Source organism: Salvia miltiorrhiza, chromosome 2 (assembly GCF_028751815.1).
Source record: "Salvia miltiorrhiza cultivar Shanhuang (shh) chromosome 2, IMPLAD_Smil_shh, whole genome shotgun sequence".
In the NCBI taxonomy this organism is placed as follows: Eukaryota; Viridiplantae; Streptophyta; class Magnoliopsida; order Lamiales; family Lamiaceae; genus Salvia; species Salvia miltiorrhiza.
The window spans coordinates 53,628,068-53,650,445 of record NC_080388.1 but is presented as its reverse complement, the minus strand read 5'-3'; the positions used below and the strand labels follow the sequence as shown (position 1 = coordinate 53,650,445).

General features: G+C 35.3%; 3 protein-coding genes across 4 annotated transcripts; 1 reads left to right on the top strand and 2 right to left on the bottom strand.

Annotated features, from left to right (window-relative positions):
* Positions 1–5,024: 5,024 nt before the first annotated feature.
* Positions 5,025–8,382, top strand: LOC131010223 (uncharacterized). Its single transcript, XM_057937646.1, has 5 exons — positions 5,025–5,338; positions 5,532–5,604; positions 6,074–6,635; positions 6,758–6,983; positions 7,068–8,382. The coding sequence occupies exons 3-5, from the start codon at positions 6,108–6,110 to the stop codon at positions 7,526–7,528; spliced, it is 1,215 nt and encodes a 404-aa protein (XP_057793629.1). The 5' UTR covers positions 5,025–5,338; positions 5,532–5,604; positions 6,074–6,107; the 3' UTR covers positions 7,529–8,382.
* A 3,612-nt stretch (positions 8,383–11,994) lies between these two features.
* Positions 11,995–14,122, bottom strand: LOC131010224 (uncharacterized). The gene is made up of 3 exons (XM_057937647.1): positions 13,651–14,122; positions 12,878–13,239; positions 11,995–12,781 (listed from the first exon to the last, which is right to left on the bottom strand). Exons 1-3 carry the CDS (start codon positions 13,667–13,669, stop codon positions 12,212–12,214), a joined length of 951 nt encoding a protein of 316 aa, XP_057793630.1. The 5' UTR covers positions 13,670–14,122; the 3' UTR covers positions 11,995–12,211.
* Positions 14,123–14,235: 113 nt separating this feature from the next.
* LOC131010222 (protein NRT1/ PTR FAMILY 5.10-like) lies at positions 14,236–17,352 on the bottom strand. Of its 2 annotated transcripts, XM_057937644.1 has the most exons (4): positions 17,093–17,352; positions 16,721–16,938; positions 15,286–15,731; positions 14,236–15,218 (listed from the first exon to the last, which is right to left on the bottom strand). In XM_057937644.1, the coding sequence occupies exons 1-4, from the start codon at positions 17,214–17,216 to the stop codon at positions 14,471–14,473; spliced, it is 1,536 nt and encodes a 511-aa protein (XP_057793627.1). In that variant the 5' UTR covers positions 17,217–17,352; the 3' UTR covers positions 14,236–14,470. The 2 variants fall into 2 exon arrangements, with proteins under 2 accessions (XP_057793627.1, XP_057793628.1); XM_057937645.1 differs by lacking the exon at positions 17,093–17,352 and having other exon boundaries at positions 14,255–15,218; positions 15,286–15,691; positions 16,721–16,937.
* Between the last annotated feature and the right edge of the window lie 5,026 nt (positions 17,353–22,378).

The following is a 22,378-nucleotide window of genomic DNA, read 5'->3' as shown; positions in this document are numbered from 1 at the left end:
TTCAAGGTTTAAAAAATTATTTTCGATAGTTCGGGATATAATTGATAGTGCAAAAATAATTTGGGGTTTAAAGTCATATTTACCCCTTTTTATCGGTGACCATTTAGAAGAAACTCCAAATTTAATTGTGTTTGACCCATCAATTCCATGATTGGTGACTCACTTGGAATTTATTGAGACAAAATACAATCGGAAAATAATTTGTTTCTTATATTTTTTTTAGCAAAAAAAATTCGATTGTTAACAAGAAAAATTCCATCGTTAAATTTTTTTAATTAAATGGTGAAAATTTAAGATCAAAATCGATATTTATTACGGGTTACGAGTTACGACTGAATATTTGGTTGTTAACCCCGCTTTTCCTAGTATTGTAAAGTTATAAGTATGGATATTATAGTATATCAAATTTTCTAAAAATGTATCCCCAATTTTGGTAATAATTATTATTTGACGATGAGTAATTTATAGCCCGCTCTTGGTGGCACAAGCTTTATCGATCACTTATCTTATTTCTTATTAGGACAAGGATATTTGCATTTGATTTTTCCCATATGTTTGGTATGCCTAATATTTATAGCCCACTCTTTAGCCGCAACAATGCTGACTTTCTCCTTAAATGAGGAATCTGAAATGATTTTTATAATATATCTCCGGTTTCAAAAGTAGAATTTTGTAGTTCTTTGTATGAGATAGAGCTTTTGGGTAAATTTCATGTGCACGTGAGAGATAAATTGAAGTAGAAAATTATGTGGAGTAGATTCAAACATGATATACGGTCACTAATTCATTTTCTCTCACTTTTGCATGTTTCATTTATGTGGAGTAGATTCAAACGGGATATATATGGTCACTAATTCATTTTCTCTCACTCTTTTGCATGTTTCATCATGATATGAACGAAGACAAAATCGCACATGCATTATGCAGAAGGATCTATCGTAAAACAAAAGCAAATTTTGTCTAGTTGGAACAATTATATCTACCAATTGATTCCATTTTTTTTTTGTTTATATATTTAGAGTTAACTCACTGGAAGAAAATTGCTCATACATGCTATAAATTGACCAATTAACTTATAAGCATTTTCCGCTAGATGTATGTTTCTTTATAACTCTAAACAAATGATTTTAAGATTCACTTTTGGTCTTTAAACTCAAAATTAAACGAGATAATGTTAAAAAGCTAGAAGTGATTATCAAACTTCATACGAGATATACTCATAACTCAATTTTGCCTCCAAACAATATGATGCTCACGAGCTATGACCAGTCAAATTGAAGAGCGTTCATAAATCAAATGTTACATTGCAATTGTAAGTCAAAGATCAAGAAATAAAATACATATAATAGCTGGAATTGTAAGATAAAGCATTTCAATCTGCCACTTTTATTCTTATAGTTATTTAATTATTAGTTTACTACTAATTATGATAGAACTTAGAAAATAAAATATAGTAGGATTATAATTATTTCTTGAAATTGAATTCTTCTTTGTTGAGGGATCGAAGAGACACAAATAACTATAGGGCAATAAATTGAAAAAATTGCAAAAGAGCCCAAAAACAATAAAATTCTTCAAAACAACCCTAAATGCACCTTGTACGCACCACCCGATTCGTGAGGTGGGCGCACCCGATTTTTTTTTGGGGGGGGAGATTCGCCATGTGGCGAATTCCGTGCGAATCCCACGCGAATCGCACCAGCACCCTGCACATATCCGATACTGCAATGTTCTATTTTTTGAAGAATTCGTGCATCATAGCTCACGAGTTAGAAGTGGTTTGCCAAGCTCCAAATGAGATGATACTCACAACGTAATTCCAACCTTTTAAGCTTCAAATAAGATAATGCTTAGCACTCAGTTCCGGCCTTCTAAGCTCCAAATGAATGATGCTTATAACTCAACTCCATTCTATCAAATCATGGACGAGATGCTCTTTCAAGCTCCACACGAGATGATGCTCAGAAGTCAATCATGGTCTTACGAGCTCTAGATGAGATGATGTTCACAAGTTAATTCTTATCTTCAAAGTTGCAGATGAGAGATGTTGCTCACAAGTCAATTCTTATCTTCCAAGCTGCAGATGAGGTGATATTTATAAGTAAAATCCCATGTAACAAGCTTTAGATAAGATGATAATTAGAAATTCAACGTACAAAAGTCAAATGTGATGTTTCGAGCTGCAGACACGATAATGCTCAAAAGTCTTGTAAGGATCAAATGAGATGATGTTCACATGTAAGATATGGTCTTAAATTTTACCTATCAAATTAAAAGTTACACTCCTATAACATTAGTAAAATTTTCCTATATACAATTAATAAGAAATATGATGTATCAATCCTTCATCATATATATCCTACGTCAAATATACCTAATTTTTTTTCTTTTTATTTTTCTAAAATCTCCAACCTCACATCATCTTTTTATAAAATCTCGTGGCTTAGCGGGTGAGTGTGCTATCTGTTGTGGTGGTTTCGAGAACTTATGGCATAGTTTCTTTCATTGCCCTTTTGCTGAGGAATGTTGGAGAACCAGTGAGCTGGATTCTATTATTGACCCCATCATCATCAAGTGCGACTCTTTCAAGCAAGCTTTGTTCTTGATTGTGGATGAGGAGAATGAGGAGTTAAAGGCGTCTATTTGTATGCTGCTATGGCAGATTTGGCAAGACAGAAATACGGTGGTTTGGAATAGCACTTATCCCGTTCCGTCTCGGTCTGTGCGCTCAGCTGTCGAATGTCGCAATGATTGGATTTTGGCACAGGTGCCTCAATTGCAGCAAGTTTCTTCACGGAGGGCTGCTCCTTTGTGTTTGGGATGGCACCCCATCCCGCCGGGCCATATTTAATGTAGGGTTGATGCAGCCTTCTTCACTACCAATCACTCAATAGGGATCGACATTGTTGTTAGAAATCATGAGGGAGACTTTGTTGCAGGAAAAGCTCTCAAAATTCTGGGACAGCACAGCGTCGAGGAAGGTGAGTTGATCATGGGCATTAAGGAAGCCCTCTCTTGGATCAAAGAGTTGGGATTTGCTCAAGGTTGGGTGGAGAGTGATAGCCAAAGAGCGTGCAACGTGATTAGCTCAAGAGAGCGAAATATTTCGGAGTTGGGTGCTATTGCTAGTTTTTGTCGGGAAGAACTTTTATCTTTACCGGGTATTAGTGTTCGGAATGTTAGACGTGGTCGAAATGCTATAGCTCATTGTTTTGCTAAGGCCGCGAGAGATATTTCTACACATCATGTTTGGAGTGAACCCCCGTCGTTTGTGGAGGGTCATCTTCATCTACCATGTTCATGTGCTCAATAATATATCGTCTCGTTTTCCCTAAAAAAAATCTTATTTATGTCACTATAACTATATATTTATAGTGACGATCTTATTTATGTCACTGTAACCATATATGTATAGTGACGATTATTTTTCACGTCACAATAAAAAAAATTAGTGATAAAATATATAATTGTCACTATTTACCGTGACTATATATCAGTGACGATTATGGTGTTTTCACTAAACATATATATATATAGGGACAATATTTTTGTCCGAGACAAAAACTATATATTAGTGACATATTTTTTTGTTGCCAATATTTGTCGTCACTATATGTTTGTGATAATCTTTTTTGCCGCTCCAACCATCTCTATACTGTAATAATATATAAACATCAAGAACTCATATTATAGTAGTTAGTTTTTTATGTGTTTGGTGTAGATTTCATCGTTTTTTATGTATTGGGATATTAATTTTAGTATACAATTTTTTTTGAAATTGAGGTTTAATATAACAGAAAAAGAAAAAATAGCATCCCTTAAAAGCACAAAGAGCAGACTAAGGGCAAGAAACTTTTAATATACAATTTTATTATTAATTTTTTTTATTGTACTAAAAGTTAATAAAGTATACATATATTTTGGTATAAAATTTTAAATAATTTTTTGAATTACAAATGATAAACTTAATTTACATCTTTTGTATTTTGTAAAACTTATATGTGTATTTACATCTAGTATTTTTAGAAATAAATGCGATCACGTCTTTTCTTAAAGAAGCTTCTACATCAATTTTACAATTCGATTTTTTAGAAATAAACGTGATCACGCCCTTTTCTTAAATAAGTTTTTAATATTAAAATAATTCCTATAATTATACATGTATAGTGACGATTATAACATGTGACTAAATGATTACGTTTTAATGACGATAAAAGCATGATGCGACTACATGTTGGTTTATATAGTGACGGTAAAAATCATGTCACTAAATGAGAAAATTGTAGTGACGAAAAAAAATTGTGACTATTGATTGAAAAATTTAGTGACATTTGTATCATGTCACTAAATTACATAATTATAGCGACAACAATATCATGTCAATACAAAAAGAAACTATTGTGACAAGCTTGAAACGTGGCTACAAATTTTAAAATATAGTGACAAAAATAAATTCGTCACAATTTAATCATATTCAGTGGCAACATTATCTGTCACAATAATTAGATTTGCAGTGACAATGTTTTGTCGTCGTCACTATAGCTTTTACCGACAGTGGATGTAGTTGCAGCTTACCGACGACCACAAAAGTTGTCACTGGATGCTTTAGTGACGACTTTGGCACATATAGTAACAAAAATTGTTGCCACTAAAAACCTTTTTTTTGGTAGTGTAATGTGAAACTCAAACTTCACTATCTCACCTAACATTTTTCAAAACTCACGCCCAAAAAGTTGCGGAACATTGATTGTGGATGGAGGGAGTATATATCAGATAAAATTTATAAATTCATAATCTGTATATTAAAATAGATTTGTAGCTTAAATTTTTCCTTCTCTAACTAAACTAACATTTATTAACATACATGCGACATAGAGGATGTTTGGTAGAACTTATAAGCTCTTTAAAATATTGTTTAGAAGTTTATAAATTTTTTTTCAAAGTGTTTAGCAAAATAAGGGCACGTTTGATGGCATTTATTATGGGATATAATTTGTATTTCTCGCCCAAAATGCATGTTTGATGGGCTTCATGAATAATAGTCAAGGCCCGCCTTAACTGAGTAAGCCCGCTTCAATTTCACTGTTCCTCAAGAATAATTCATCAGCCGCATACCCCAAAATTAATTATACCTTGTGGAACAGTGATTTATACTAATTCTTTAGTTCACGAATTTACCCCTGGATCCACTTCAAAAAACTGATAATTTCGTGAATTGCCGCCTTAACTACGCCATTCCTTCAACTCAGTGGGCCTCAGTTCTTGAAGGGCGAGAAAATAGAGCAGGTGTCGAGTTCTTGAAGGGCTCGTCGGAAAACAAGTGTGGAGTTCGTCGCAGGTGATATTTTGACTGTTTTTTATTCTAATCTGTAATTTCTGGCTAGTATTAAATTTGGGTGTGTATGCAAATTTTGATATATTTTGTTTCATGAGTATCGGAATCAGATTTGATATGGGCTACAAATTGAACTGCTCTGACTATTTCTAATTCATGGTTTTTTGACACCTTCAACATTTGTTGTGTCGGGCAGATCTGGAGTCAAGGTGCCCCTTGTGCATTTTGTTTTCGTTGAGCTAGGGTTTCTGTTCTCCCAGTACTTTAAGGTATTTCCACTTGTCTCATACCCAGCCTTATGGATTGGATGCTTGTGTATTGTTTGGCTGCGAGATGTTTGTATATGAATGTGGTATTCAACTGTGATTTGGAGGATATTGATACTAATGAATTGTTGTTATTTCTATGCGTGTTTTGTCTATTAACAAAGACAGTTTCAGTTTTTTGTTGATTGATAAACTATGCATGATTTGGATATGATTTGTAAGCTCTTTCGGTTGGCCATTTCGAAAATATACCCAATTATGAGTAATTTGATGGTTGTTTGCTGACTTTTGGTACTAGAGCCGTGCTGAAAATGTGAAATTTGCCAATTATGAGTAATTTCATGGTTGTTTGCTGACTACAAATTGTACTAGATACGTGCTGAAAATGTCAAATTTCTTCTTCCTTTTCTAATACACGTTATTCGTCAGCTATTCATATTGCTTTGGGGTAATATTCTTTATTTATTTGCAGACTCCTGTTTTATGTTTGTTTCTTGTGAATCATAATGCCGACAGACGACGTTAATGCATTGTGTATATACTTGTTATTGGAAGAACAACTTTTCCATCAACAGTTGGTTTTGTTATTGGTAGCTTACCACGTTATGGTTAGGATAACATCGCGCAAGCGAAAAAGGGGGTCCTACATGCCTGCTTTTAGTATGATTGAACGCATTCCTGATCAAAATAGGCATATGAATAGGCTCGTGGGTGTTAGTGATGTCGATTGTCTCGCGAACTTACGTATGGACCGCAACACTTTCGGTCGACTATGCACTTTGTTACGTGAGTCAGGGGGGTTGTCGGATGGAAGGCACATTAGGGTAGAAGAGCAAGTGGCAATGTTTTTGTCCGTTCTAGCGCACCACAAAAAAAATAGGGTTGTTAGGTTCGATTTCTGGCGGTCTGGTCAAACTGTGTCAAGATTCGTGCATCTCGTACTCAAGGCAGTCCTGAAATTGCACGTTGTCTTATTCGTGAAACCAGTACCTGTTCCAGATGATTGTACTGACAGCCGGTGGCGATGGTTCAAGGTGACTCATTTTCATTCTTGTGTTTTTAGATGATACTATTATTCTTTATATTTCTGACTTCAGTAATTCTTTCTGCCCAACTTCTTTCAAGTGTCTGAAAAATGTGATTTTCTAATATATAGGGCTGTTTGGGTGCCCTTGATGGCACGTATATAAACGTGATGGTAAATAATGCCGACAAGCCTAGGTATCGGACAAGAAAAGGGCAGATTTCGACTAACACACTCGCTGTCTGTGATCGCAATGGGAAATTCATCTATGTGTTGCCTGGCTGGGAGGGTTCGGCCGCGGATTCAAGAATACTGCGTGATTCCCTCATACGGGTTAACGGGCTGAGAGTGCCTAAAGGTATATCTCCTTGTTAGTAAACGAAGTCTTTGTACCATAAAATTAATTTCATTTGCTGACAGACTAAAGTTTTCAATGAAACAGGCAAGTACTATCTATGTGATAACGGGTATGCCAACAGCGAGGGGTTTCTTACTCCGTACAAGGGCATACGATACCATTTGAAGGAATGGGGGCCAAACACAGCCCGCCCGCAAAATGCAATGGAGTTGTTCAACCTTCGCCATTCCAAGGCACGAAACATTATTGAACGTGCTTTTGGAATAATGAAAATGCGTTGGGGGATATTGAGAAGCACAACATTTTATCCCCCCAAGACCCAGACCCGGCTTATCATGGCGTGTTTCATTCTCAATAATTTCATCCGTGCGGAGATGCCCGACGACCCAATTGAACAAGAGTTTGATAATGCTGCTGCGAATCATACTGAAGATACTGAGATGGAGGGTGATTTCATAGATGGAATAGAGTCTTCTCCAGCCTGGAATGCAGAGCGAGATGCAATAGCAGAAGCCATGTGGAACAATTATTTGAATAACATGTGAAATGCTTCGTATCTGCAGATTTTAGCGAGGAAATGGGCTGTTCTTTTGGCTGTACCCATTTGCTAGAGGGGGCTGCTTAATTGCCTTTATTTTTTATTTCAATTTCTGGATTTGGAAACGGAATTTCGAATAGTTGAAACCATTGTGGGCTTTTTTATCAGTGATGTTGAAACGGTGGAATTTTATTTGTGTTTTGTGGCATGATGAATATGTGAAATTTTAACTGTGGTGGTCTGTGATTTATGATTTATGTTTATTTGTTTATATGCTTGGAGTATGCTCTGATTGGGTGATTATGCAGTTTCTTTCTAAGCTTCTTGTAGCTAGTTTAAAAGCTTCATCGGGTGATTATGCAGTTGGTTTTTCTGATGGTTTTATATATTGATTTGGTTTCAGGCTCATGGACAATCGAATGGCACCTTCTTGTAGCTGCCGTCGTGGACGGATGTTGTTAATGTATGCCGGCCCAAAGGCTCAAAACCCAGGGAGATGGTATTATACGTGCCCTACGAATAGAGGTCATATTGGAGGCTTTATTTGGTACGATGAATACCACTGTGGTATCCTAGGTTCAGCCCCAATCACTGGTTCATATCCAGCGACTACTTACCCACCACAAGAGTCTGAGCATGCGTCGAGCTCAGTGGTTGTTGATTCCCCACAACCGAGCTCCAGCACGCACGTTAGACTTGCACCACGAGATGAAGTCCAAGTTCCTCTCATCTTTTTGTTGCTTCTCACGGTCGTGTGTAGTGTTATAGTTGGTAGGTTGTTTTAGTCACTTTATTTGGGATGTTATGATGTTTATGGGCTACTAAACATATCTATTATTTGGCTGCCCCTCTTTTGTTTTGTTATTATGTAAATTATTTTGAAGTTTGTAATTTGTTTGTGAACCTCTTTATATGTTATAGTTTCTGCTTCACTTGCTCTCCAGCCTTGTGTTTTATTTTTTATGGTAACACAGCAAACAATTATCACATTTTCATCTTAATGTGTCATCCATTTGCATTCAACAAAGATATAGCAATTACTAATATATACCTTGATATATTTCAACCATTCAAAATGCAGACATATTAATCCCCCCATTTCATTGACCATGTCTTAAAAGGCCAAGGGAATCTCGCACCACAAAAAAAACATGCCTTTCCTGATGTAAAACCGGAAAGACCATAAAAAACAACTGCCATAATTTACATGATATAAAAAACACCAAAAGCAAGAGCCAACTAGATTCATCTGCCTAAGGCCAAGGAGCCCATGACGAAGCTTGCGAATCATCAACAACGAGAGGAGATGTAACCTCATCGGAGTCGTCGCTATCATCTTCATCTATGAGGAAGCCGCCGCGGCGAGGGAATTGCAGCCTCCTCTCAATTGATGCCCATTTTCTAGCTCCTCCGGCCTTGGCTTTGCCCTTTCCAAGCTTTGCCCAAGATTCATCGCTTATGACGATGACATTGCGGCTGGCAGATGGCTCCGCTTTCACGGTGTTCGGATCGAAAAGCAAGCTTAAATTTTTCCACTCAGGTTCCCCCTTCCAGAAATATGCTTGAGCGAACTCATCCTCCTTCAAGGTATATAAAAATCACACCAAAACTGTAGATAGCAAAACAACATGCATAACATCAAGAATATTTAAAGACTATTTTCCTTACCTTGATAATTTTTTTCCAAACAACGTCCGATGCAAAGACCATGTTCTTTTGAACATCCCAATGGGTCCCTTTCTCACTGGATAAGCGCTTGAAGGTCCTGAAGCGTCCTTCGAGAAACGCGAGTCGTTCTTCTATCTCGATGAGTCCAATGGTGGTGTTGAAGGCACGATTGAACAAATCCAACACGCATAGCTTCGCGTGCGCCGATTTGTGAGGCGAGATAGGGCTGCACTCATCCTTCTTCGCGACGAGAGCATCCAGCAGAAACTTATCTTTCTTGGCAGTCCAACCATCATCGTAGATATACAACGATTGAGCGTCAATTTCGGCGAGGGAATCCATTTCCGGCGAGGACATCAGAGCACAGACAAAAGTAAAGTTCAATTGGCGTGTGCATGAATGGGAGGTTGGAAGGTCTTTTAATAAATAAATGCTTAGGAAACTTGAAAGCAATTACAAAGACTAATAAATGTGATGAACCTATATTGATTTGATGTACAACTCTCTATCTTCCGGAATGCAGACGATCTTTTGTTGCTTACCTTGCATCTGGAATTAATTCTTGCACCTGAACTTAGCTTCATTTGCAACTATTCATTATTTTTTATCTTTAATACTTGTTTGAATTTTCAATTTTTGAAATAGCAATTAATTGATTAATTGATAATTTCAAAAATAAATAAATAAATTATGAAATATCAAAAGCATGCATTGATTTTCTCATAGTTAAATACAAATTTACTATCCATATATAGCTTATCAAATTTAAAATAAAAGTTACTATCAACGTATACAATTTTTTATCAATAAAAAATGGTTCTCCATTAATAAAAATGTATACAATTTCAAAAATTGATAATTTAAAAAATAATGGTAGATTTTTTACCTTATCTTGATAATTTCAATTCCAATTAATAAGAAAAAATGTATACAATTTTACTATCAACGTATACAAAGAACTCTATCAATAATTGTCATCTTTTTTTACCTTACCTTGATAATTTCAATTTCCAATTAATAATTTTATAAAAAGATATATAAAAGGAAAGTTCTTGTATATTTATTTTTAAAGAGAATCGATAATGGTTCTCCACATTTTCATCTTTCAGATCCGTTCATTTTGAATCTTTTAAAAAATTTATTTTTTAAAAGATAGATGTATATATATACATTATTTGGAGCTAATAAATAAACAAATATAAGTTTCATTTTTTGTGTTATATATGATCTTCGCCTCCGTAATGTTGTACATAATTATGGACACAACATCTTTATTTAATTCTATATTTCTTGCATGGAGTAGATGTGTAGTAGTTGGATAAAATTGATTGCTTGATATGATACTTGATTTGAAGATGCCTTAAATAGATCAATACTTATAAAACCTTTCTTAGCCAGATTTGGCCTGCACAATATCTGAAGATTTTCAAGAAATATGTCATTTCAATTATAAATTTGTTCACCCACCAACTGCCAAAGCTTAAATTAATTTTTAGTAATCACCTACATCTTTTACAATTTCGGTCAAGGATAAGACCGAAAAGTGATCCATTATAAATGCTAATCTCCTCCTTCAAGTGAAGAACATCTGCATTTCATAAACTCTACGCTTCAACCCAAAAATGAAAGCATTTGGTGAGCCTTCGCAAGATTGGTTTCTGTATCATGGGAAATGGAACATTGCGCTTGATTCGTACCTAATCAAGCGGCTCGTGGAGCGAGAAGAGGAGTGTAAGCCGGTGTCTCCTGCTGATTCGCCGCATGCTTATATATGTGCCATGGAGGCACTAAACAAAGAACTCGGCGCCGACGTAACATACAACAACGTTCTCGATCGTGTCAATTTCCTGAGGAAGCGCTATAAGTGCTTCAGGAAGCTTGCATGTCGTGTGGAGACAAAGTGGGATGCCATTAACAATCGCGTAATCGCCAAGGACGAAGTTTGGAAGATAATATTTCAGGTATGACTAAATTATAGCTAATAATATATTTGTGATTTCTTCGATTTATAGCTAATAATATATGAATAAATTATATCTTTCCAATCCAAGGAGGATGACTTCACCCGAGCCTACTACGAGAGTGGTGATCCATTGTGGGAGAAGCTCTGCCGACTTTTCGAAGTTAGTGAGACCAACAAGGAAGCCTCTCCTACTGTGATCGTACTAGGTGACTCTCCACTGGGATTTGCAGAATCGACAACCAAAAAAAACATCTCCATATCCGAGGGCGAGGTAACATCTGGTGTGGTAAAAGCCCCAACAGCCCGGAAGCTAGATTTCGGAGACACCGGAGAGTGTAGCTCATGTGAATCGCGTGCGCCGTTTAAGTAAGAATCAACGATGAAGCGTGTACCTCTTGTGTTGGTGAACTCCATCTAGTATTTTTGTTATAATTTGTAAATATTATGTAAGCACTGGATCGGCATCCCAACTTCACAACTTGCTTGGAGCTAGTCACAAAGAATAGCTCAACCTTTGTGTTTTTTTTTTTGTAACAGCAAGTGGTGTCTTTTGTATGGTTAAGATGGAGTTCACCTCATCTTTGTTCTATAATATTTATGATGCATTAATATTACCATTTGAAATTATAAATTTACAAAAGCATATATTCACCAGCTAATACAAGAATTGGCTAGAAGGGGCTCGACATAGGAGCATATTTACAAAAAAAGTGAAACCTGAATTTTACAAAAGCTAATACAAAAGCATATATTCACCATTTCATTCACCTTAAAATCTACATGTCCCATCATCATCATCTTATAATGTAGATAGAGCAATTACCATGCTTCAAAAGATCACACCAAAATAGCATTAATATTAACCAGCTAATACAAGAATTGGCTAGAAGGGGCTCGACATCGGAGCACATTTACAAAAAAGTGAAACTTGAATTTTACAAAAGCATATATTCACCATTACTATATACATGTCCCATCATCATCATCTTATAAGCGAGATAGAGCAATTACCATGCTTCAAAAGATCACACCAAAATAGCATTAATATTCACCCTAGACCTAGAGCTTTTTGTTCATGAGTATACGTACTACATACTGCGGCTTTGCGTCAAGAGGAAGTGCCATAAACAATTCAAGGGCTTTCTTGTCACCTGCCAAGATTTCGTATGCGTCAAATTTGTCATCCATGGTCAAAGTAGGCATGTTGCTCAATTGATTGAAGACTTCTTTCCTAGCCTCCCCCAAGTCCTGCTTATACCCAATGCGCGATGACATCTTTTCCATTCTCTCATTGGCACCCTTGCTGAGGTCGCTTATCACTTGGCAGAGACCATCGAACGCTTGTTCAGAGCTATGTTTCCTACTCGAGGATCTTGCAGCACCTCCCATCTTGGCAGGCTGACCCACACTAGCATCAGCTGCTTCGCTATGGACATCTTCCTCAAAATGGGGATAGTAATCGCCCTGCGTTCCATCATTATCTAATTCAACCCCATTTTGCATTTCATTGACTGCGTCCACGGCATCTTCCGCCCCCAATCCAGTAGCCCGGTCCTTTCCGAAGATCTCCTTCCATGCCTCTAAATGGGGCCAACTCTTAGTACGCATCGAGCGTGCGTTGGGGTCACTCTACATTTATGGAGACAGTAGTGAATCAACATAATCAACAATACAAAATATAATGTGAAAAGAATTCCCCGAAAAATCTGCTCAAATTTCAACTACCTTAGCGATGATATCCCATTCCTCAATATCAAGGTCGATCATGTGCTTACCATCGACGTTAAAACCAGCCCCAGTCTTCCCTAAAATAAGCTGCAGAGAATTGTAGTTCCTTTTCCACGTTGCAATTCTCGAATGGATATGCGGTATACCTTTCAGATCCGTCCCTGGAAACACTTTCTTTACCGATTCTTCTAGCTTTCCGAGATATCCAGCCCTGAATCCGTTATCCGACTTCCAACCTTGCACCACAAGTTCTTTCATTGCTGCAAGTAGCACCTCCTCTTCCCTCGTTGACCAACTACGTCGTGTTTTATCGGGTTTGTTGGACTTGTTTGAAACCATTTCATTGCTAGTAGCAGAGTCTGGTTGTATATACATAAACCACAGATTAATCAGCTAACTATGGATTTGAAATCAATCATAAAACAAGTCCACAGCATAGCTATGAAATAAACAGAGTTCATGACTTCACATCAAACACCTGCTACCTTTATATAAATTTCATAGCTCGATACACATAATGAGATTTTAAATTCAATAGCCCACACTTGTTATGAACATTTGATTCATAATATCCACAGCATATTACGGCCACAAATGATTCTTGAATCAAAAATTATTAAAATAAAAGAAACATAAAAACAAAGGGCATGAAATTGGAGTCAATGCGCTTAAATTGCAGTATTACGTTCGTTAAATTCCGAATCAATGTACTCACAAATAAAACATACATGGCAAACGAAAATCAATTAAAAAAAGAAGAAGATATTCACCTTGGTGGTTGTTGCTCATGATGTTTCAAGTTCTGCTGAGACGAAGGGTTCAGTATCGCAAGTTCGTCGCCTCCTCTCAATTTCAGAGTGTTTTAATGAACGAAAATAAACCGAGCTAGAAGAAACACCAGCGTTAATAATTTTGGAGGGCTAATTCCTTTGATAGTTTGGCGCCCTAATTTATGAAAAAATGGCGCCATTTTGGGGCTTCATTTTCCCCCAATTTTGTAAGGGACTGATCGGTCAAAATTGTAAATAGTGAAGGGTAATATGGTAATTTCATGGGATAAGCCTTACATTTGTACAGATTATACGCAATATAGCTGAATGCATCAAACACGGAAAACAAGTTATACATGTATTAATTACTTTCTATCAAATAAAAGACTAACATAATTAATCACACCAATGATGTATTAATTGTCCCTATATCAATAATATAGAGATAATGTGAAATACTATCAAACGTGCCCTAAGTTTATAAACAGCTTATAAATTTTAAAAATAAACTTCAAAAAAAGCTTATAAGTTTCCCAAGAAATGAATTTTCCTACCCCAACTTATATTTTTATAAACTTATGTAATAATTATTTTATAAATATTATTGAATTATAATTTGTTATTTTCATTATATATCCTCTTAAATTCACCTCTTTTTGATTATTTCTTTCTAATTAATTTTTTTTATCTCTAACTTATAAATTCAATTATTCAAATACTTTAACAACTTATAAGCTTCAAATATATATCTAGCACCAAGAACTTATAAGTTCTTTAAAAAAAACCCATAGTCGTACGAGAGGGTCGGGTGAGGGGCCTTTCAACTAAAAGAATAATACTTGGCAGAGTAAACATAGCCAACAAGAGAGACCGCACTAATCCCCGCCAGCAGCCAGTAGAAGTAATCAAGATGCGCGGTGTTCAAGTTGTCGGAAAACCAGCCGCCACCGCCGTCTCCGCTTGTGGCATTCTGGATCACGGATACCAAGAAGCTACTAGCGAGGCTGCCGACGCCGAGTATGCTGAGATACAGGGCGAGCCCCGTGCTCTTGAGCTGATTGGGGACTTGGTCGTAGAAAAATTCCTGCAGACCAACCATGCCAAACACGTCGGAGATCCCGGAGAGCGCGTACTGTGGGGCCAGCCACCACACGCTCATCGGGATCATGGCCTCAGGCGTGTCCACCAGGCCGTGCTGGCGGGCAGTCCTGAGGCGTCTGGCCTCGACGACTGCCGCCAACACTATGGACAACAGAGACAGCAGCAGCCCGACTCCGATCCTCTGAAACACCGATATGCCCGAGGGCTTCTTGGTGATGGACCTGGCCACGGGGACGAATACGCGGTCGTAGATGGAGACGAAGAGCATGATTGAGAGGGAGATGCAGAGCATGAAGGAGGCGGCGGGGATCTCGAAGCTGGGGCCGATGTGACGGTCCATGGTGAAGGCCTGCTTGGTGAAGAGAGTTGAAGGCTGCGCATACACAATGGAGTAGCCCAGACTGGTGCACCAGATGGGGATTAGCCTCACCATTGTTTTCGCTTCTTCTGACACTGGAAGCAGAGACCTGAGACGGCCCCAGATTAGTCCTAATTTGGTAAAAATAAGAAAGCCGAGGTCTGTAAAGGACTCACTCAAGCTCACAAGTGTGGCGTTTAAACATTTTGTCCCTTTTGGTGTGAGTGGTGAAGCGGTAAGTGAATGAGCCGAGGCAGAAGAGAAGCAAGGAGAAGAGCATAACCAGGGAAGGGATGCCGAATCCAATCACCCAACTCAAATTCTCTTGGATGTAATTGACAACGGAGAGGGCCACCACTACGCCCAGACATGAGAACCAGAACCACCAGTTGAAGAAGGAGCTCTTGGCCGCGTTTTCTTCGTAGTTTCCCACATCAAACTGCTCTGCACCAAATGCTTGTAGGCAGGGCTTGTGCCCACCTTGAGCAAATGCAACCATGTAGAGTGACAAGAAGAAGAAAATTGTCTGAATCTCAGATGGATAGCATAATGTGGTGTTGTTTACACCATTTTTGCACCTCACTGAATTCATTGCAGAGGATAGAGTCAAGAAGCCAAGTCCCTATTTATTCATCCATCATAAATGTAGCATTTCCAAGTGTCAATACATGAAATATGGATATCATTCAAACAAACTAGAAGTCCAACATCAATCGAAAATACTTTAGTTACCAAATATTTCCACCAAATTCTCCAGATGAGATCGTCTCTCCCACTATTTTGCGTGTACCACTCTTAATTTATTTATTTTGTGGAGTAATTATTTTTTATAAAAATAAAAAATATTACTATATTATGAACTCTAATTAATATTTATCACTAAAAATTGAAATTTTAAAAGATTATATACCCTAACTTTGAATTAATGAACCCAAAATAATCAATTATATATTCAAATAAATATAAACAAATAATTATAAACTCTAATTGAATGAGTGAATCCTTGTTAATTATCTTTTTATAATTATTAAAGCATAATAAATTAAAATAGAAGAAAACATAATTAAAAATTATAGTAATAAATTTAAATTAAGAGTGGTACACACAAAATAGTGGGACAATGGATCCCATCTGCAAATTCTCCATATCTAAATCTAGGGCTATTTTTTTTCTACTGTGAAATTTTGTCGAAATTGCCAAAACTTATCTTCTGCCCTTATTGGGCGGCGGCCACTGAAAACGAACCAACGAAGATTGGAGGATGGGAAGGGCAGAGAAAGAGGAAGACAAGTTGCTGCCGAAAGACACATATTTATTTTTTAATATATATATGCATATGTATTTGACAGTAAGAGAATATCAATATAGTGGAGCCTCTACCGACACTTATTCTCGTGTTGCTCCTGAGCAGGCTATATTTATAATAACTTTTGAGTTGGATTAAATGCTAAACATATTTGAATCAAAATTCAGACAATAATTTCTCATAATATATTCATGCTACTAGTGTTGGAGAAACAAAACCTTATCCATTAAATTTCATGTTCTTTTTCCTGTGTTTTCTTCTATCAAAATCTTATAAAAGAAAGAGAAATTGTGCAGAGCTCTAACCAATACATAAAGCAGAGATGACAAAACAATCATTCTGAAGCGGCCCAAAAGCGAGTCCGCCAGAAGGGCGCCGAGAATCGGCGAGAGCGCCGCCGTGCCGTACCATGCATTCAAGTTCGCTGCGGCGGCGGCCGTGGATTGCCCTAACTCGCCGGTTAAATAACTCACCAAATTCGAGCTAATTCCATAGTAACAAAACCTCTCCGCCATTTCAAAACCTGTTAATACAAAATGAGCCAAGAAAAAACAGTTTAAATCACTAAATTTTAACAAACATATGTGTAGATGATGCAGTTATTCAAAAGAATAGCAAACATATATGTATGGCTAACGCAATTATTCAAAATTATGGCAGTGATATTTTTTAGCTACCTGCAATGAAAGAAGCTGATTTCCAGAAACCGGATTTGGAGCGGACGGATGGGCGGCCCTTGAAGTCGACGTAGCCGGGGACGACGTCGTTCGACGTTACTTCTCCGGCAGCGATTATAGCCATTTATTGTATGTAACGATCGACCGTTGGTTACGACTTTCTCGGCGGGTGTAGATTTTTTCTGGTTCCCACAAAATTTTAGTGTGGGTCTAGTATTTGTAGCGCGGAGAGATATTTTTTTTATTATTAGTAGTAATAATGGATGTAGAATAAAAGTTTATTATATAAATAAATAACTTTATCTAGAAAAATTTGAAAAAAATTAGGTGCTAAAATATTAAAACTTGCATATACTTCGCATATAAAGAGTGATTCCAATGGGTACATACAAGTATATACTTTTAAGGCCTTAAATTGTGAAAATTTATTGCTAAACAAATTCAAGGTTTGAGCTTTGAATTTTATAAGTGCTGATTTTTTTTATTCGTAATATTTCAAATCAAATTTATAGTATGGATATTGTAAAAAGTATTATATCAAAATTTGTAAAAATGCACTCCATTATTTGTAAGAATAACAGTAATAATTATTACTCGTATTATTTGGTCAATTTTCACACGTTATTTTGATATAGACAAATACCAAATTCTCACATACATCTGCATGCAGGGGCGGAGCCAGACTTTTTATTCAGGGGGGTCCAAATTTTTTTTAAAGAAAATTAATAATTAAATAAAAAAATAAAAAATAAATTAAATTATATTAAAAATAAATGATAATCAATAACACAATTATAATATTATTTAAATTACAAAAAAACACATTTTAACAGATTTTCAAGCTCATATTCATGTTACGACGTATTTTGCAATAAAATTACTAAATATTGAATATTATATATAGTGCAAATACATGATACAGTCTCTTTCTAATTTGGAGAAATTTTTATTTGAAATGTTACGAAACGATGTCGTTTAGGCCTCACAAAAACGCCTTCGTCTTTACTAATCCACGTAAGCTCCAATTCAACACTCTAGCGATCGAAAAAAATTGGGGGACGAAATTGCAAAACTTAAAAAAATAGTGATTTAATTCGCCACACTCAAAAGACATTAAAATTGCAAATTCAAAATAGTTTGTGATTTTATTTTCCAAAATTCCATGAAACTTTGTAAGGCAAAGTAACTTTCAATATCAAATTCAAAAAATAAATCTCTAAAATCAAATCCAAGCATGATATGTATAAATTAATTATGTGTTTACTTATTCTAAGCATCTTAACTCTAAAGCTTACATATCAATTACAGTATAAAATAGCTCAACAAGATAATGATGTAGATAAAATTATATATTTTTTATTTTTAATATAAAATTACGAAAATATCCTAGTATTTTTGAAAATCCCAGGGGGGCCCAGTGACCCCCCTGCCCCACCCCTAGCTCCGCCCCTGTCTGCATGGATTTATTTATTGTAAAAAGAGGCGACAAAATTTGTCTTGTTCATATGGAACGATTATATCGACCAATTGCTTCCAATATTTTCTATTTCGATGTTATCTTTGTTGCTTTTTTATTTATTCTTTCTATTTAGATGTTATCTCACTACAAAATTCGCGAAAAATAGCTACGGAAATTTCCGTAGCTAAAAACATTAATTCCGTAGCTAAACAGCTTTAACTACGGATCGAAAACAGAAATCGTCCGATGGTATATCGCTCGTCGCTAAATTTTTAGCTACGGAAATCCGATCCCTCGCTAACGTTAGCTACGAATTTAGCTACGGAAATTCCCTCGCTCGAGTGTGTCGCCGTAAACATCGTCTAACGTTCAGCAACGGATTTAGCTACGGAAAATCCGTAGCTAAATGGCTAGGGAAAAATCCGTAGTGAGTCCGACAATAGACCGGCGACAGTAGTTTCTTCACCAGCTATTTGGATTTAGCTACGGAAAAATCCGTAGCTAATCCGTAGCTAAGTTGCTAAAATTTTGTATTTTTTATTTTAATTTTTGTTTACGTAGATACAACCTGTTATATATTCTATTTCCAGCAAAACTAGGAACAATTACTATTATTTCAATATCCAACACACATACTCATTATCCCAAAATAGTCAATATCAAAGTCATAAACCAAAATAGTCATAAACCAAGATAGTTTAGAAATCACATATAAGTATCTCAAAACCAAACACCTAGAAATAGTAGTCATAAACCAAAAAAATAGTTTAGAAATCACATCTCTAACAAGTACTTCAAAACCAAACACCTAAAGATAGTCGATATCAAAATCAGAACACATGTATGATCATGGAACATGTGATGGTGGATTTGGATGGCTAGTTGCGCTACTTGATTGCCCTTGCAACTGCTTGATAATCTCCATTGCAACTTTAACCTGTTCTTCTAATCGAGATGTCCTTTCTCGCTCTGCTTGAAGCTGTTCCTCTACATCTCCTAGGCAAGTGGCATATTGCTCTTTGTCGATGTCGGGCATAGCTGAAGTACTATTCTCTCCCGATATATCGATCTTCAAGGTCGATGCGAGGCTACCTGTGCCAAACAATCTTTGCTTTTTATCTAAACCGCCTCCCAAGACATCTAGATAGATCTTGTTCATATCCACAGGCGTATCAGGATGAGATTGACCCATCTCTGCAGCAATTTCTTGTACCTCCACCTAATTGATAAAAAATATTGTATAAAACATATTAAAAGACTAAATTCCAAGAAAGAGAAATAACTCCATCTATTGATGTAAAAGACTTGCATCCTACTCTTCAAACGGTCTTGCTAATTTCATAAGCTACACTCAAATGATTGAAGTCTTGCTAATTCACTACTAAGCTAGTTAACAAGGGTACATCATACAACGACTTAGTATGAAAGTGAAAGCAAGAGTAACAATACACATTTAGAAGATCGCCTCTGCACTATGGTTAAAAAAAGGAATAAGATAATTTGCAGAAACAATGTGTTTGCAATTGCTAAGTTGGCTGACTTTAACATACAGTTCACAGGAGTCTTAGAATTTAAAATAATGAATGGTGAGATTAAACAAGTTTGTAATGCTATTAATTCCATAAAAATGAGATAAAACTTCTTTCATATTAAAGAATTTTAAATAACTTACATCGATTCTTTCAGACTTCTTATCGGTGTAAGTCCCATCCTTCTTCACATGTGAAGCACGAAAAGAGTCATATATCACACTCGACACTGGGACTACCTTCGCTGCAGCCTGTTTATGAAGATATAAATAAATATTTATGTACGATAAATAATATAACAATAATAATAAAGAATTTTCAAATAATCCTCTAAAAAAAAAATTCAAATAAGATGAGTCATTCTTGTATTTCTTAATTAAATAGTAGTTTATAAAACAAGAAATATGAAGGAATGATCTACATTACCTGTTATGCTATATAGAGGAGGCAAGGCGCTGAATCTGATCAGTTAATCACCACTGCAGCCGGTGAAATATCAAATATATCCCCTAAAATGCCAAGAATTGTGTGAAATATATTTAGCAAAAAAACATATAAATAAAGCCACAGATTTATTTTCATTACACCATTAGTACATTTTGATTGCTTCATTCAATAATAACCATTCATATGCACAAGTACAATACTAGATTTGACAGCAGCAACTTTGGTCAGATGAATGCATTGAGAAATTATTGGACAATTCACATAGATGAAAGCTATTATTGCTTCAAGACTTCAAATCCTAGATGGCAGAAATCTAATTAAAATACTCAACACAAATGAACATATCCACAAAATGCAGCAAAGAATATCAATTCCAACAATATTTAAAAATCAATGTCAGATAGTTCTTCTATCTTCTTAAACATCACCAAAAATCACTTTTCTTAATCACTTGGGAATTCCTATCCAGAAATTGCAAAGGTCACATGATATGCATCTCATTTTAAGGCTGACAATAAAAAAAATAATAATAATAAAAATCCACCAATCATTCAAGTGGGGAACCTCTTGTCCAAAACTGCATGCAGTTCTTCAAACAAAGCATGCAGTTAGCTAACACTCTGTTTTAATATATCTTTTTTCTGATTGATAAATAAGTAAAGGAGAAAAGGCTTGCAAGAATTCCGAGAAATCATGATGTAACCTGAAGAGAATAACACGAAGCGGTGTTCAGCTAGGTTTCTGCACCAACACCATCTCCTCAGATCAGGGCCGGCCCTGAGGGCGGGCGGGCACGGGCGATGGCCCAGGGCCCCAAAAAATTGAGGGCCCAATTTTTTTAATATATCTCATTAATTATAGGCTTTATGTATACTAAACAATATTAGATAACATAATTTATTGTCAAAAATTCAAAATTCAATTTAAAATCAATTTCAAATTAATTTGATGATAATTTTGTAACATAATTTTGAGGGCCCAAAATTTTAAATATATCTCATTAGTTATAGACTTTATATATACTAAAAATATTAGGCAATACTCCATTTTTTTTATCAAATTTATATTATATTAAAATTCAAAGTTCAAATCGAAATGTAAAATTATGCTGACAATGCCAGTTACTAATAGACTGTTATAAAATGAGCTTCTCAAATTTAAAATGGTTGAAAACGTATTTGAGATCGTCAATGTCTCTAAAGAGATTGAATGATTTGACAATATCTATATACATATATAAAAGCTCAACCACTTTCAAAAATAGTAAGTTATGTTTTCTTGTCAAAAATCACCTTACTATTTTTGAAAACAATTTTTTCTTTCTAATTTTTTTTATCAATCTACTCTAGATAATAATAATAATAATAATAATAATAATAATAATAATAATAATAATAATAATAATAATAATAATAATAATAATAATAATAATTTTAATTTTAATAATAATAATATAAAAATCATACAAAAGCATACTAAAAATTTAATAAATGTAAATTATACTAGAAATTCTATTTTAAGATATATATATATATATATATATAATTATTTATTTACAAATTTATATTTTAAGCTAAAGAGTTCTAAAATGAAAAAAAATATAAGTTTAATCTTAGTAACTGCATTAAACTGTTATAATAAAAAATATAAATATAAATATAAAAATAATACCATATAGTAAAAAATATATAAAAAAACAGAATAAAATAAACAAATTTTAAAATGTTATGATTCTTGATCATGACAAATTTTAAATTTCATATTTGCTAGGTTTTACTATTTGTTAATTTTATCAAAATACAAATTTTAAAATTAAACTATATATATATATATATTCATTATATACATAGT